The 15,970-nt window shown below is 38.4% G+C and overlaps 1 protein-coding gene across 4 annotated transcripts in view; it reads right to left on the bottom strand.

The window, feature by feature from the left end:
• The window catches only part of LCP2 (lymphocyte cytosolic protein 2), a 33,599-nt gene extending 21,176 nt beyond the window's left edge, over window positions 1-12,423 (bottom strand). For all 4 annotated transcript variants that reach the window (XR_009278662.1, XM_058848946.1, XM_058848944.1 and 1 more), the window contains exons 1-4: window positions 12,135-12,423; window positions 9,686-9,748; window positions 7,121-7,167; window positions 763-828 (exon numbers count right to left, since the gene is read on the bottom strand). Coding sequence is in view for 3 of the 4 variants with exons in the window: in XM_058848946.1 (XP_058704929.1) it covers window positions 763-828; window positions 7,121-7,167; window positions 9,686-9,748; window positions 12,135-12,212 (254 nt within the window). In the remaining variant the exon portion in view is untranslated. The remainder of the gene's footprint in view (window positions 1-762; window positions 829-7,120; window positions 7,168-9,685; window positions 9,749-12,134) is intronic.
• Between the last annotated feature and the right edge of the window lie 3,547 nt (window positions 12,424-15,970).

Here is a 15,970-nt window from a genome sequence, read left to right on the forward strand (position 1 = left end):
AGAATGAAGTTTATATAGATAAGTTTAACTCTGCCCAAAATGCCAAAAAAACATGAGTTGATGTTTACATAAAGGATCCTAATAAAACCTTTGTTTCAAGGAGAATTGAAGTCAGAGAAATCAAGTGGTTTGAAGCAAGGGGACTCATAAAATACATTTACCAGTACTGAAAAGAGAAACTTCAAAGTCAAGTTCATAAATGTAAAGTTAAATAAGGTTTTTATGGTTTTCAACTGTAATTTTGGATTCTAGTGAGTGGAAGAGTGTAAAATCATATTGTCAGATGATGCAAAACCATGGTTTGTAGACTGGACTTGGTTTTCATTGGGTAGGTTCATAAATTGTTCTTTTCTCATAGAATGTTCTTGTAATTTTTGCTCTTCTTCTATTGTGAATCTTATTTTCAGTGACAAATATTAAGAATGAAAGAGTATAATGAAGTATAGATCTGTGGAATGCATTAATGCTGATTTATTAATAATATATGCTTAGGCTTCATGGCCTTCTTAAGGCTATGTGCTCAGGTGGTAAATTGCATGAAATGTGCAAATGTTACTTGGTTCTGGACATGGCAGGAGCATCTGGGGTGTTCATGGGCTCAGGATTTGATATTTGATATCAGATGTCATTAATGAAACAGAGGTTTATTTTACAGAATTTCCAGGCTGCCCTTCTGATCCAGGCATTGTTGATCAAATGAAAACCAATCCAGAAAAGATTGATCTGAAAGCTTTGAATGGAAACTTGAGTTATCTTACTTACCACTTTGGAAGGAAAGAGAGCCTCCCTTCATTTTTGTTTATTTCTTGGCTTAATTTACTTACAATTCTATTGGAAAGAAGAACAAAAATAGTTTATAAAAAAAAATCCCTTCAACCTTGTCAAAGCAGCTAAATCATTTTCTTTACCATTATCCCTCACCTTAAATTTGCTAAATTTAATCTGGTAACTCATTATTATTATTTACAGTGTGATAAAAACCACTTATTGCTAAGTTGTGCTACAGCACAGCCAACTACAAGCTAGACTGTTTTTACCTTGGTAAAACCCCATGTTGTTGGATGTGTTTAAAAATTAACATTAAACCCAGCAAGCCTTGGGATCTTTGGTGTTGTAGACATCATACTGCTTCAAATAGTGGTCATGGCATTTGTATGATTTTGCATGGAAAAAGCAAATAATACTTCAGGAAAACAGAGTTTATGGCTGCAAAAGCAGGGATTAAATGTTCCCTGAGAATCTTCTCTATTCTTCTGTGTTCCTTCCTCTGCAGCCAAGCCATCCCTCATCCAGAATCCCTCCAGCAGAGAGGAGGGAAAGGCTGATCTAATTCTGTGTTTTAATACATTTTGGCCATGGAATACCAAAAGGTTGTAATTTTATGCCTGGAGAGATCTTTCCTAGTGAAGGACAGTCAGTACTGAGATTCACAAGGTTAATTCTACTGAGTGACCAGGATTCTGCTCTGCTACTAATGAAGTTTGCCTCTTTGATTATTTTGTTTCAAAGAAAGCTTAGGATGAGCCATGATCTGATTCTGAATTGTCATTATTTCTTATTGAGGAACATCCAACAGAGAAAGTCCTGTGGCAAACAAAGCAAATTGTTTACATACATCCAGTCAAAAATATCCCATTTTACTTGCAGCTTGTATTGTTTAGGTCTATCAGAGACAATAATTGTGGAAATATAAGTATTATGAAAAACATCAGGAACTTTACATATCTGTTTGTCTCAGATTCTAAATTCTGTAAAATCTTAATTGTTTGTTAACGTAGAATTCTTCCCCACACAACTTAGACTGGCTCAATCAAAGTTGATATCAGTGTTGTAAAGTACTTGTTTATGGGTAGGCAATTACCACCCTGTTGTCTTTTTCTTCTCCTTTCATGCGTTTCACTGCTACTCAGCAATAACAATCCCCTGTTTTTTTCCAAATGACCTAATTAGCGCATCTTTCACATCTAACTGCACTTCTGAGCCGGGACTGGAGGCAGACAGGTTTTCAAGCCCTCTAAGAAAAACAAGCCAAGAAAATGAAGTCATTTTGGATCAGGGTAATAGTGCTGCCTGAAAAGGATGAAGATGAGTGAAGTTAAGGGTATGCACTCAAGGATCCAAGTATGAAAGGAGAAATACAGAGAAAGAATATTGTTTAGGTTTTCTTGTTTAAGGCAGGATTTTGCAATTTTCTGGTTTGAAGCCAGTATTATCATGCTTGCCCCATTTTGAAATAAGCACATGCACAAGTGTTAACAATTTCTGAAGGATTACAGCTGTCTAAATCTGACATTGTTACCCAAGTAAGTTGGATAAAGGAAGAGAAACACCAAATTACAGGCACAGGAGAACTCTTGCTCTTCTTTTCCGTGGAATCAACGCTGTTCTGCACAAGACATTTCCTTTTGCTGCAGGGGATAAGGAAGCTGCTGTGTGAATAATAAATTCCATGTGAGACATCAGGAAATGCCCTGGGGTGAGCAGTGCCCTGCACACATCAGTGCTTTGGTTGAAAAATGGATTATGGAATTTGTCTGTGGCTTATTCCCTGGTGCAGAAGAGGCAGAGAATCTTTCAGAATATTTTGGGTTTTTTTCAGCTAAAGAAGTAAAATGAAGTTCTCTGGATTTGGAACTAATAATTCTTAGTGTTCAGACTTTCCTGGGTGTGAATGAGACCTGAGTGTTTGAAAGCTTTCTGGACTAAACCTGGGCTGGCTGCTATGAGGATTTACACCAACAGGTTTTGAGGAAAAACTGACAGGAAGAAGTTGATCATATTATCTTGCTGCCAAAAATTAATCATAGAATTCTTAAAATACAGTGTCTAATCTTCTACTTTATTTGAAATACTTCAAACCAATAGCTCAGAGGTTTTATTAGAAAAAAGCAAATTTTAGGAGGGTCATGCATTACAAGCAATGTTCTCAGGGAAGAGAACTGAGCAGCTGAGCCTGTCACCATGTGAGGAAGGAAGTACAAAACCACACTGCTCTCTGAGCTGTGGGAGTGGATGATAGGAGAGGATAAGGCAACAGCACTTGCAGAAAATGTTACTCAGACTTCTCATTCTCTTTCTACCTCCTCCACCAGTTGCTAAACTTAAAACTAGCAGGAAGTTGAAATTTTTTAAAAACCCACACAACCAGCCCCCAAAGTGGGACTCCAAAACTGGCTTTTGTTCACTTAACTGCAGATGCTGTTGACATGAGTAGAATCCACTCTACATGTATTGGGACAAAGGGCTTAAGATGGGTGAGAGGTGGAATAGAAGTTCCTCTAGAGCCAGGAGGCTGCAGAGGTGCCTGCTGAGCACTGTCCAAAGCATAGCTGATGGTCCAAGTCTTTGGTTTGGCCTTTGAGAAGACTCTGCTGGGAAGATGCAATGTTGTTTTAATGACTTCAAACCAGACTGAATACCAGTTATGTTCCAAACCTTGCAACAACCTTTAGACCCCAGCTGAGAGCATGTGTGCACTGACATCTGCCCATTACCTTTTTAACAAAGAAAGAGCAGATTTCTCAGTTTTTATGTTTGCATTTTTACTCTTCTGAAAGTAGAATGATTTCCAGACTGTGCCATGTTTGCAGGCTCTGGCTGTGTCACACTGAGCTGGCAGATGCCATGACTGCAGTGAGGAGCTTTCTGCTACTGGAAATTTCTGCCAATGCTATGGGATACACTTTGGAGTGCTGTGGGATATGCCTTAAGATTTTTCCACAAGGCTGGAAATTCCAAATCTCAGGTTTGCCATGAACCTGCCACTGGAATAGCCAGAAGGATCAACAGTGTCCTGAAAACTTGAAACTCTTTTCTCTCAAGATAGCAAATAGGAGTGACAGACTAATCCCAGTGTTTTTACCATGGTTCAGGTATCATGTATCAGGTGTCAACCAACCATCAGCATTATTTTTAATTAAAACTTTGCTTTTTCTATTTGTGAATTCTGACCACAGTAAATAAGGCACATTCTGTTTGTTGAAAGTGCTTTAAAATATTTTGCAAGACTCAAATTTGTTCTCCACAAGTATTAAACTTCATGACCTTCTCTGACTGGCAGTAGTGCTAATGAACAATAAGAAAACTCTTTTATTCTCTTAAGCTGTAAATTGGCCTCTTGCTTCATTAGATTTTTTATCAAAATGTTAGTACACCCTCATGATTAGGTCTGAGTTTCATTTAGCACTTAGGATTGATGGTCAGTGTCTGCTCTGTGTAAAATACACCAAATACCTTCCCAGTCTCACCAGTGTATCTCCTTCAGGACACAGTGTGCTATTTGTGAGGATTCAAGTGTGTATCTAAACATAGTGGTATTAATATCAACTTTTTTAGCAAAGTTTTTCAGAAAGAGTTCAGCCCTTTCAGTGGAAAGTGCTAAAGATTTTAAGAAGTATTTTAATTTTCAAAATAGCACTTAAATCTGGGGGCTTTTTTTGGTTTTTGTAAAGCAGACAAAATGTTATGAAGATATGCACCTGTAAAAGGGCTGGTGGAGATTAGTTTTCAAAATAATAGTTCATTAGTAATAAGAGCATGTTGTAGAGTTTTAAAATTAGATTCAGGAAATGACCTGTCATACCTTGTAATGATAACTGTGACCTACTTTTGACTCTTGAAAAGTCACAGGATCATCCCCAAATAATGACAAGAGTTTTATTCAAAACCAGAGCAGTGGGTTTGCTCAGAGATGCACATTTACAAACCCACACACCCAGGCCAGGACACCTGTACAGATCCAGGCTGTGCTTTGTGCTTTGCAAACCTTGTGTGATTCCAGGTGCTGGCTCCATGTAGGTCAGAATATTCCTGATAATTTACTGAGGAACAATCTCTCTTGTCAATCTATCTTTTATTTATTTCAGCACTGGCCAAAGCTGTAACACCTGCTATTTATATTAAGATTTTTGCAGAATATGCTCAGTTTTAGCACTGCTATTAAGTATAAGGTAGTGTAACTAAAATATGCTAATGCCTCTTTCAGCTTGCAGAAGAACTCTTGCTACAACCAGCTGGGCTTTGCATTATGATAAAAAAGAAGAGTGTGAGTGAATGTGTTCTAGCAGAGGTCACCAGCCAGCACTTTGTGTTTTGATGAGGATGTGGAGATTCTGAAGAAATTAATGTTTTTAAAAATGGCAGATTCTTCTGCCCATTAATTCTATCCCAGAGATTGTTTTGGGGTTAAGGGGAGTTTTGGTTTATTGTTGTTGTTGGGGGTTTTTTTGGTTGGTTGGTTGTTTTTAGTGAGAACCAGTTCTCTTCCCTATTAAAGCTCTAAACTCTTATTTTAAACAGTGGCATTACGTGGAGGACCTTTCTGCATGTATAATCACCATATTCCACTGAATATTTTGCTTGTTTGTAAATATGAAAAAATCTGAGAACAGAGGCCTTAGTTCCAGAGCTTTCCTTCAGATTTAAATATCTACTTATTTATTCAGTTCCTCAAGCTGTGCACCAAGCTTCACTCTTCTTTTCAAGCTCTTGATTTCAAATTCTCTTCTTGCTGAGAAATCAAAAAGATCTGAGTGAAAAGGCTGTTCAGTTTCTGCTGGGGTGTAACAAGTGAGGAACCCAAAGACCTGTCTAAAAAAGGCTGTTTTCTTTTTCTAGGGTGTGAAAATCAAATTTTGAGGCATCAGTAGGTTTGATGAGAAAATAGGAGCAAGTCCATATGGTTAGATTTCATTTTAATGATTCACCTATGGAATTAATATCTCTGATATGCCTGAGTTTATTAGACCATCCACTGACTACTTTTCTCTCACAGATTTGAAAGGAAATCACCAGAATCACCAGAAGTTTTTAAAATGAAAAGCTCAGACAATGAGAACAAGAGGTAATTCTGCCAAAGGACTGCTAAAGTGGGACAAATTACCAGAGAATTCCAAGTTCTCCAATATGGTAAGATGAGTCTGTCACACACAGTCTGGTCTATCATCAACATTGTTAAATGTTTCTTTTAATTGAAAGTGAGTTCAGAAATTCTGAGACATCAGAGCATCTTTTTAAAATAATATCTGGACCTCCTTACTAACATATTGGACACCACCAATCTCTATTATCAGGATATTTATTGTATGAAAATACAGACGTGATTTTAAGAAACTTTTCACATCCAGGGCTTTCAAATTCAGTCCTTCATACATGATCTGAACAAGGGTCCTGCTGGGCTCAGCTCTTCCCACCAGCTCACCCATGAGCACAAAATTTTTCAGTATTCTCGTCTTCCCAAAACACCTTCCACAAACTCTGATGTACCAGAAAAGGCAAAGCAAATTGTATCTTGTGTAGCAAAATCAAGATATGTGTGAAGGGAGAGAGTCTGGAGCTGGGAAATGAGCAACACAGCCATGCTGGAAGAGCTTGAATTCATTTTTTTCTCCCTCCTTTGTTTGGAAGACCATGAAGAGCTCCATGTGTCTCATGGTTAGAAACCTTCTAACCTCCAGCTTGAATATGTAGCAGAGAACTCAGAATTAAATCCTTCATTTTCCACCATTAAATACTAGAAGAAGCCAATTTTTCTTACTCAGTATGGACTCAATGGGATTATTGTTCTTCATTAAGTAACTTCTGTGAAATTATGGAAGCTATTCAGATGAATTGGAAACTTTTTCAAGGCCTAATCCACAGGAGCTGAGGAAAGCTATTGAACATTGAATCACATGACCCAGACTGATTTCTCTTGAATGCCCACCTAAAGCAAAAGCATATGAAAATAATTTCAAATCCTCACCTGTTGTGGACATAACTGACTTTTTCTTTTTTCCTTTTAGTTACAGTCAACAGTTAAGCAGTGAACAGTTAAGTCAGGCTTCAAAGGTAATACTTGCATGAAAGTTTAACCTTTGTGTAGCTGCTGTCAGTCAAAGAATTTGTGCAGGAGTTCTTTTGAACTTCCCCCAGACAATCTTCTTGTACTGTATCATTTTGCTTGAGCAGTCATGACAACACTCATTTTATCTTGGAATATTCTTCTTTTTCTCTCAGTATGCTCCAGTACACAAATCTCTAGCCAATCACTCACAAATCAGTTGCCTGATATTTCATATGAGACTTCATTGCAAAACAGCAAAAATAATTTTTAAGATTTAGATAGTTTGACTTTACTTACGGCACTCTGAGCTTTGGAAATTTCTGAATATCATTTTCAGACATGTTCTGGAAAGGAAACACATGGGATATCTGATAAAATTGTCCATGGAACACCCTGTGACTTATCCAAATAAGTCACACACATATATTCAAAAATGTGGCATGAATTCATGTGGTATTTACATGACTTCAGAAACCAGGTATATTGAATTCCTTCGTGTCTGCACAGTGAAATTAGGCAATATTGTGCATGATTGCAAAATTTCAAAGTGGAACTGTAGATTTTAAAATACAGAACCTTTGGCTGGAGTTTTGTTCTAAGAACCTTATTTGTAACAGAAAGAAAAACAAGAAATCCCATGTTCTAGGGGACACATAGCTAGAAAACCCCTTGGACTTAAAAGCAGCCTTGGCAGCCTAAGAAGATCTTTCTAGAAACTGGGATGGGGGAAGGATGTTTGTTCCCTTCTCAACCATAACACAGCCCCTGGGCTATCTAGAAACTTTTCCTGATGTTCCTGCAGAGTCATCCCTTCTCTTCCTCCAGCATGTGCAATCCAGAGTTAGGACAGATTCAGGAATTCTGAGGATTTTGGATTTCACTGATTTAGTGTTTTGTGTAGTTAATCACAAGCTTCACAAATACTCTTTGGAACAGGGATGATGGTCCATGGTTCTTTTTGTCTCTTTTACTGGTAACTTTAATAGGTTTCTAATTACACATTGGTTCACAAAGCTGTCAGTGCCAATGTTCAGGACAGAACAAATCATATCTGTGTTTTTCCACACTATTTTGCCTCTGGGAGGAGTAAAACACAGGAAAAATATACTGCTTTTATGGAAATGTCCTGCAGTACTTCCTGAAGAATTGTATTTTTTCTAAAGGCTTTTTAAGCTTCTCTCCGGAGTTCTGTTCTGTTCTGATGATAAACCTGACAAATATTAGAGGTATAAACTCTTTTACAAGGGCTACATTTCTGTTTTAAATAACAGAGAATTTTATTAGACTAAGTTACGTGAAACTCCTTTGGTTTTATTCCTACTGCATCTCAATAGGGCTTTCCTTGTGGTAGCCTTGTGGTGAGAAAGGTGACTCTGAAATTAGGATGTTATTCTGATTAATTTTAGAGCCAGATTTATCATGTAGATCTGACAACAGCTACAAACCCAGCAAACACTCAGCCTGAGCAGCTGCTTCTGTCAAATATAATTTGGCATTTTCCAGTCACTCACAAAATGTAAAAAGATGTTTCTTAGGAAAACCATTCATAGAGAGAAGCAATTTTTTTTCCCAGATTGCTTTGTACTCTGGAATATTTTACTGGACATCTTCTGTGGTTCTGTTTAACAAATGAACCTTTTCCCTTTTTTTCATTATAAAATTGCCAAGTAATTCAAAAGCTTAAAAAGAGTCTGAGCAGAGGTGAGCAGCTGCTTGGCTTGCTCAATAGAAAACATCCTTCAAATCTGCTGGGATGCCTCTGAGGAGCTGCTGCACTCTGAGCTAATTACAGAAACACTAGAGAAAAATAGAAAAAAACACAAAAATCACTTAGAAATCACACAGTTATTGCATTTTCTATTTACACCTCACAAACTACCAGAATGTCATTATGCTTCCAGAGCCAGAGCTCCCACTCCAGCCACAGATCCTCAGTGCTTGAGCTGAGGAGGATCTCTTGGGGGCTGGTGGGATAAATCCCATGACACATCTGAATAATGCTGACTGCACCCTCCAGCAGGAGGGAGGGGTCAAATCCTCTTCCTACAACTGCAGCTTGAAAATTTTTCTGTTTCAATGAATTTTTTTTTGTTTCAATGAAATGTCAAAAAATCTGAATATTAGGAGAAATAAATGAAAAATACAAAACTTCAGAAGTATGGAGAGATCTCCCCACAATGACTAATTAAACAGAAGACAAAAATTACTACTTTGGGGAAATAGAACAGCTAATATTTGAAAATAAAAGTAAAAAGTAATACTAAAGGCTCCTACACATCTTCATGGACATGAATTTAAGACCTGGAAACAGCTGCTATGTTGGTGAAAGCTATCAACTTTTTTCTAAAATTAAGCCAAGCCTGGACCAATGTTGATTTAAAGCCACTAGGACTTTGCTTACTAGTTTTGATGCTCTTAAATTTTATTGGTTTTGTGTATTGCAACAGAGGAAATCTAATTTTGTCTATAGAGAAATGAAGAAATTATTCCAATGAAAGGCCAGTCATTCTGAGCAGGGCTGTGTCTTCTTTAGTATGAGAGGATAATTAATAAATGTGGGTTTTCTGTTGTTAATATTTGAAAACAAGAACTTCCTGTAAAGGAAGATATTAATTCAAGACAAGATTATTGGTTTAGAACTTCCAGTTTAAAATATATTAATATTGAACAACATGCTTGGGCTCCCAGCATTCCATATGGAAAGCAAGTTGTCTGGCTGATTTTAGAAAAAGCATTTACCTCCCATATTTATACCTCAGTAACCACCTGGAAGGCAGCTCCACATCTGCCAGTGCAAAACAAAAAGTCAAAAACATCTCTTGATTGGAATTTTACAGGAAGGAATTTTACAACTCCACTTACCAAAAACCTTTGTCCATTTATGCTGTGCTTCCTCACGACTTTCTCACAGTCTTTATACTTTAGCTGTCAATGAGAAGATGATTATTGCACCCTTAATTAAAGTAATTAATAAAGATACTTAAACATATGGCTGGCTTTGAGGAGATGCTTTCAAGATATCTTTTTGTATGCTATGGCATACCTAAATGGCTCATTTTGTCCCATAAACATAGATTTTTATGACAAACATTTTTCAGTGGACTTAAAGGTTTTCATCCACTTATGAACACATTATTCCTCACATTTACAAACCACCTCACAGTTGCTTGGCCCTAAGAAATATTTGAAAAATTTGATTACTGTGGGACTGACTGGGATGAGCAGAGGCAGAAGTAAAGCAAAAACCCTGTTATCCAGGAATACTAAAGCTGACTGATCCCAGACACAGAATTCATTGTTGTGATCCAAAAGTTTTCACTTCTGGATGGAAATCTCACTTGTTAATCCTGGAAATGATCTATAATGTTTGTAAAGCTTTCCCACAGTTTTATGTTTTCCAGTAGCATTTAGGACAAGGATATGCACCTCAGAAGCTGCTCATGTACAGCTTGACCACAAAGCAAGACATGACTTTTAAACGTTTCCAACAGTTGTACTAAGTTTTTTATTTTCTTCTTTTTTAAATTTGAACAGTAATAGCATAATGTTAGAACACAATTTATATTTTTTGATCTGGCGTTTTTCTCTTTCAAGTTGATCAGGTCCAAATCAGAAGGAACCCAAAGATCAGGCACACAAAGTGACTTTTGGAGGCTTTGAGACAAAAAAATGTCTCTTATTCTGTCTGAAACTTTAGTCAGTGAAAGTTATCCAGACAAACGACCCTGTGCTGCTGGGATAGCTCCCCTAAAGCAGAGGAGTTCTTTCTTACAGGGAGCTTTGTGCCCCTGTAGTTCTATCCCTCTTTTCATTTTAAGGTGTAACATTGTAACTTGGTGAATGTGAGAATGGATCCTGGAGCGCAAAACGGATATTTTTATGAGCCACCTTCAGTTATTCATATGATGAAACAGACCTAACTCTGATAAATATTTTAGGATACAGATTAAAACTGTTGTGCAGACTGAGAACTTAAACCTGTAAATAATTTCTTTCATACAGTGAGTGCTATTGTGATATTACCAGCACAAGTCTGTATGCACAGGGAAGCAACACATCACTGTGATTGAGACCTAACCTCAATCTTGAAGTAATTGATTTAAAAAAAGCTGTTTATCTATTAAAAATAATAACCCAATATGGAATATCCCAAATATGAACATCTTTGCTTTTTCTAAACAAACAAGAAAAAAAAGGAAATTATTTGAAAATTTGGTTCTTCATTGGTTCATTCATTCTCTGAGTTTCTCTGGGGATAAGATCTGCTCACTTGTGACAGGTGCCCAGAGCTGGCTGACTTGGGCTGACATTCTTGTCTTAGCCAGATTTTTTAGATCACTTAAACAACTTGTGCCCTGATTTAGCTCTCCAAGAGTGGGATGCCATTATCTCTATTCTGGAGAGTGTCTTGATCACTACAAGGGAGGCACTACAGATAAATGTGCATTCAGTTACGGTAGAACTTACGGTTGATCCTTTTATCAAGGTTCAGAATATCATTATCAGATCTTTCAGAAAGCCGTTTTTCCTTTCCTAATTTCTTGGAAATGGTGGTCCAACTTCCCCCTGCACTGTTGTTCTAATGTTTTTCGTATTTGTCTGAAGTTACCTGGTGATAATGATCTCATCTGTTCCATCTCCAGTTTTTGGTTTCACTTTCCTGTACCACTAACTCCTGCACCCTAAAATTAGGGGCTTGTAAGTAGATGGCAGTTTCACTTCTCTGGAGATTTGGTAGACACAAACTCTGTGTTTCATCTGCTCATCTTTATTAAGTAGTTCTGCATTCTACCATCAAACTGGCCTCAACTCCCCAGACAAGACTCTCACTGAGTAATAGGAGCCATTGAAAAAAATAAACTTCACATTATTTCAAAACTAATCCTGAGGTGTTGCAAGTTTTACAGGTCTAGCCATGGATGTGATTAACAGAGACATTCAGAGGTTCATTTGTTACACTGAGCAATGTGGAAAAAAAATATCACTTCTGAAAATCATTGAAGATGAAACAGAAAATTTGTAATCTTCACACCTGAGTGCCTTCCACAGCTGTTAATGTGTGTTACACCAAGCAGTATTGTAGTAACGTGTTTATTTTCTCTAAGCCACGAGTTTCTCTTATACCCAATATAAAAATCCCTTTCAAGATTCATTTTCGCTGACCACTTGAGCTCAGCTTCTCATTTGACAGCGGTTTTGCTTTTAGTTCTGCAGCGAGCTTTGCCCAGTATAAAATATCTGAATTCAGCCCAAGCAACGTTACAGCAGTTCATTCCTCCATCAGAAGAAGACAAAACACGGCCAAACTCACCGTCCTGAAATATTCTGCCAAGTCATCTGGGTCCCAGGTGAGCACGTCCGAGCGGTAGGGGATGTTCCGCAGGTCCATGGTTGGTTTTCTCCCCGAGGCAGTCAGGGAGTGCTCATAGCCTTCCTGCCATGGATTCCCTCTCTCCAAGGAATTCCTTGCCCAACCTCCAGCTGCTTCTGTCAAGGAACTGTTCTGGTCAATTGAAATTATGTTGTGAGTTCGTTCCAGAGCGACACTGCTTCCTCTTGTACAAAATGGTCTCTTCTCAGAAAAGTTTCAGCTAGTCAGCCTTACCACTTCCTTTCTCTGAATATAAATAAGTAAACAAGGAAGCACAGCAGAGGTTGAAAATGCTCTGCCTGCTATATAGAAGTGCCTATGGACCCGAATTGCTTGTAGTAGCACACATAAATATTTATGTATTTACTCACATTATATGTGCATAAAAATATTGTCATCTTATCTGCACAGGTGTGGGTTACTCTTCTGTGCAAGTCCAACCCAGGTAAGCCCCCTCAAAGAAGAAAACATCCACTTCAGAGAAACTTCCTTCATTTATCTCAGTACCTGAAATATCCTTCTTTCTACAATTAAAGGTTATTTTCAGAGCTGTACATATTGAAGAACTAATGAAGTAACAATGGAATTACAGTCAGCATCCCTTCAAATAAGGAATCACTCAGTGAAACTAAAAAATGTACAAGTTTAGATGAAAAATTATTATGTGCCCATCGTATCAATAGTTCATTTTTTGGCTACTTCTTCCAAGGATTTTTGTATCTGAAAAAGAATCCACAAAACCATATTATTACCACAGGGACATGATAGACTTTCATCTGTCCTGCATAACCAATTCAGGCACTCTCCTATCAGCAGGTCCCTTTGCTGAGATTCCATTGAGTAATTCCAAGTTTGTCTGTTTTTTAAAAACAGCCAGCGTGTCCATTCTCCCTTTTCTTGTTGTGGAACCTCCTCCCAAAGCTGTGCTGCTATGAATCCTTGGGCTCACTCCTCCATTAGACTGCACAAAAGGTGGTAATTTCTGAGCTTTCTGGACTAGTAAGAATAGGTGCATAGTTCTGAAGCACTGGGAAGGAAAAGTTCCTCTTCTTTTTATGGAGAAATGCATCCCTATTGTCTCCAGTCACTGATGACCTCGTAACCTCGTGTCTGCAATCTGCAGGTGTGCTGCATGTGAGTGCATGTATTTGAGATCAAACCTACAGGTCTTCACAGGAAGAGCTTTCCTTTTGAAATTCAGAGTCTGATATAGAGTAGCTTACTTTTTTCTGGAGAAATTCTGGTAAATGATGGCAGCATGGTATTTAAAACTCTCTTAAATGAAACGGCTGCCACAGCTGTTCTAAGCAGAGCACCATTTATCAAGTACATGCTACAGCTGTGTTTTCTGGATTCTTGCTTGAAATTACCTGTGTGAATCATCTTAGGCATGTCCTGACAGTATCACAGAAATATTATTACCTCTAGGTCTGGGGATGAAATAGGACCAAATGAACTGGTGACAGAGAATCCCCAAAGGAAAACTTGCTTTGCTGGTGCATTGTCAGCAGTGGCAAAGGGGAGGTTACATAAATGCACCTCAAACATCCCATCACACCCCCTGGATTTCACAGGGAAACAAGCAGGGAGACAGGAAGAAGGCTGTGTTAATTTTCTAATTGCTTTTATTGAAGATGTGTTTCATTACCTTCTAATCTGGTTTCTATCCCAAACCCAGTGTAGCAGATCTAATTGCAATTGTGTGACTCCTTATTTGTACTAATATGAAACTAATTAGTCTGGTCAAATTTTATGCTGGTGGTGTTACAGGAGAATTACAGTACCATTTGTTCTGATGCTGAGAAAGGAGGAAATCAGTTACCTCTAAAATTGATCTCCCAGTCTCAAGAGCAGCTAACACAGAAATTCTAACACATGTATCTATCTATTATTATTTGCTTGCATCCTGCCTGTGGCACTGAGTACATCATAGCTACGTGCAGATTTCATGCATTTCTTGCAAAACCCAGCTGCACACGAACTTGAGCTCTGTCTTTCTCTACAACTTCTGTAATATCATAAACACATCGGATGTGGTGCCCCGGTGAGGCTTGCTGAGGAAACACCACTTTGTATTTTCTATATTTCAATTTTCAGATACAGTCCTACAGCAGCTGGCAATCTCATAAGATGGATTTTAAACTCTTGTATTTTCAAAACCTGAGAAACACCGACTTTACTGCTATTATCAGATGCATATCTTCTTATTGAGACTTTTCCCCCCCTCTTTTTAAAGAACTTAAAGATGTTTCATAGGTATTTTATAGCCTGCAGTGACACAACCTTCACCCAAATAAAGTGTCTCCTCAGTAACAGCTGCCAGTGGTGAATTCTTTCTGCTGCAATGATGATCTGGTGATTGATGTTTGAAAATGTGAGACTAAAACCATTTTAGGCAATACAGGTAGGAAATTCACACTGCCTTCAAAGAGCAGCAACATTTTCCATTTTCTCCCACCTCTCTCTGTGGTCTTCTGTCCCTGCTTTAAGTGGAGTCAAGAGCTTACTTTGAACCACTTTCAGAAGGGTTTATTTTTCTAGAGTAGCTCAAGTTACATGTCCATATCCCTAGAGCCAAACAAACAAAAGAAAAAAAATTCAAACCTTTTTTAAAGTAAGAATTTCATCTTCATGTTCAGCTCACTCCCAAAGTGAAGTGGATCCTTATGGAGTGGTTTTCTTTTCTCCTGCCCAAATTTGCTTTTAAAAGACTGGGGTAGGTTATTCCTTTTACCCTGGAGATTTTTATCCTAGACAGCCTGTAGTTCCATTTTTAACATGACATGCCCAATTCCCAGGCTGTGTTACCTACCCATAACTGTGAGAGACTGAAATGTCAGCGTTAATTTGGTGCTTTGCTGAGGCCAGACCAAAGGGAGGGAGAGGTTTTGGATGTGTGCTGGACAAACCTCTGATCATAAGAACAGCCCTGGTGCCGTGAAGCTTCAAATTTGTTCTGAAATTTCAGATATTTTCATCACCCACCTCAGGAGGATGAGCACAACAAAGTGACCTTTGCTTAGCAAGGAGCTGGGTTCAGAGCCAGATAAGGGAGATAAGGCAAGCAGACCCTGTGAGGTAGGGTATAAATAATGCTGTTTTTATCATGTCAGTGTCCTCCCTTCCACACCTGGCTCAGGTGTAAAACTCCCCCCTGGAGAAAAATATCAGGAAATTCATATTCACACCTAAATCAATTTGAAAAAGAAATTTGCAGGAATGGAACTTCGAGGCTTCTTCCCCACCCAGCCTCACAGTGGTGACTGTGAGGTGCAAGAGCAGGGATGGATGGACCCTGAATATGACACTTTAATGGGAACAGCACCTGAGGTAAATGCTAACCAACCTACCTGCTTCTGGAATGTATGGCTTGAATAAGACTGAGACACTGGCTTCAAATCCAATTTCACACAATGCAAACAAAAAAAAAAAGTGTTCTCCATAGGAACTCAACCCTCAGCAAAGATTTTCCTGGATGGAAAAAAATACGTCAATTGTGTTACACTGAGCAGGTGTCAAGATGGAGCTTAGACGTTTTCAAAAGGCCTGAAATCCTAAAATACAGCCACTGTAGTGAGGTGCCTCTGCCCAGGGAGGCAAAGATTTAGTTTCAGATAAGCATTGTTAAAGTGAGAAGCATGGCTTTACAGCCCAGGAAGAGTAAATTCCACCTTCTTCCTCAGGGAGTGTGCCCTGTGAGCCTGGGAAGAGTTGTCCCACCCCAGACCCTCGTGGGCTCAGCCCAGGGTGTTCTGAGTGCTTTGTGCCCCTGGGGT

The sequence above is a fragment of the Poecile atricapillus genome, chromosome 13 (genome assembly GCF_030490865.1).
Source record: "Poecile atricapillus isolate bPoeAtr1 chromosome 13, bPoeAtr1.hap1, whole genome shotgun sequence".
Taxonomy (NCBI): domain Eukaryota; kingdom Metazoa; phylum Chordata; class Aves; order Passeriformes; family Paridae; genus Poecile; species Poecile atricapillus.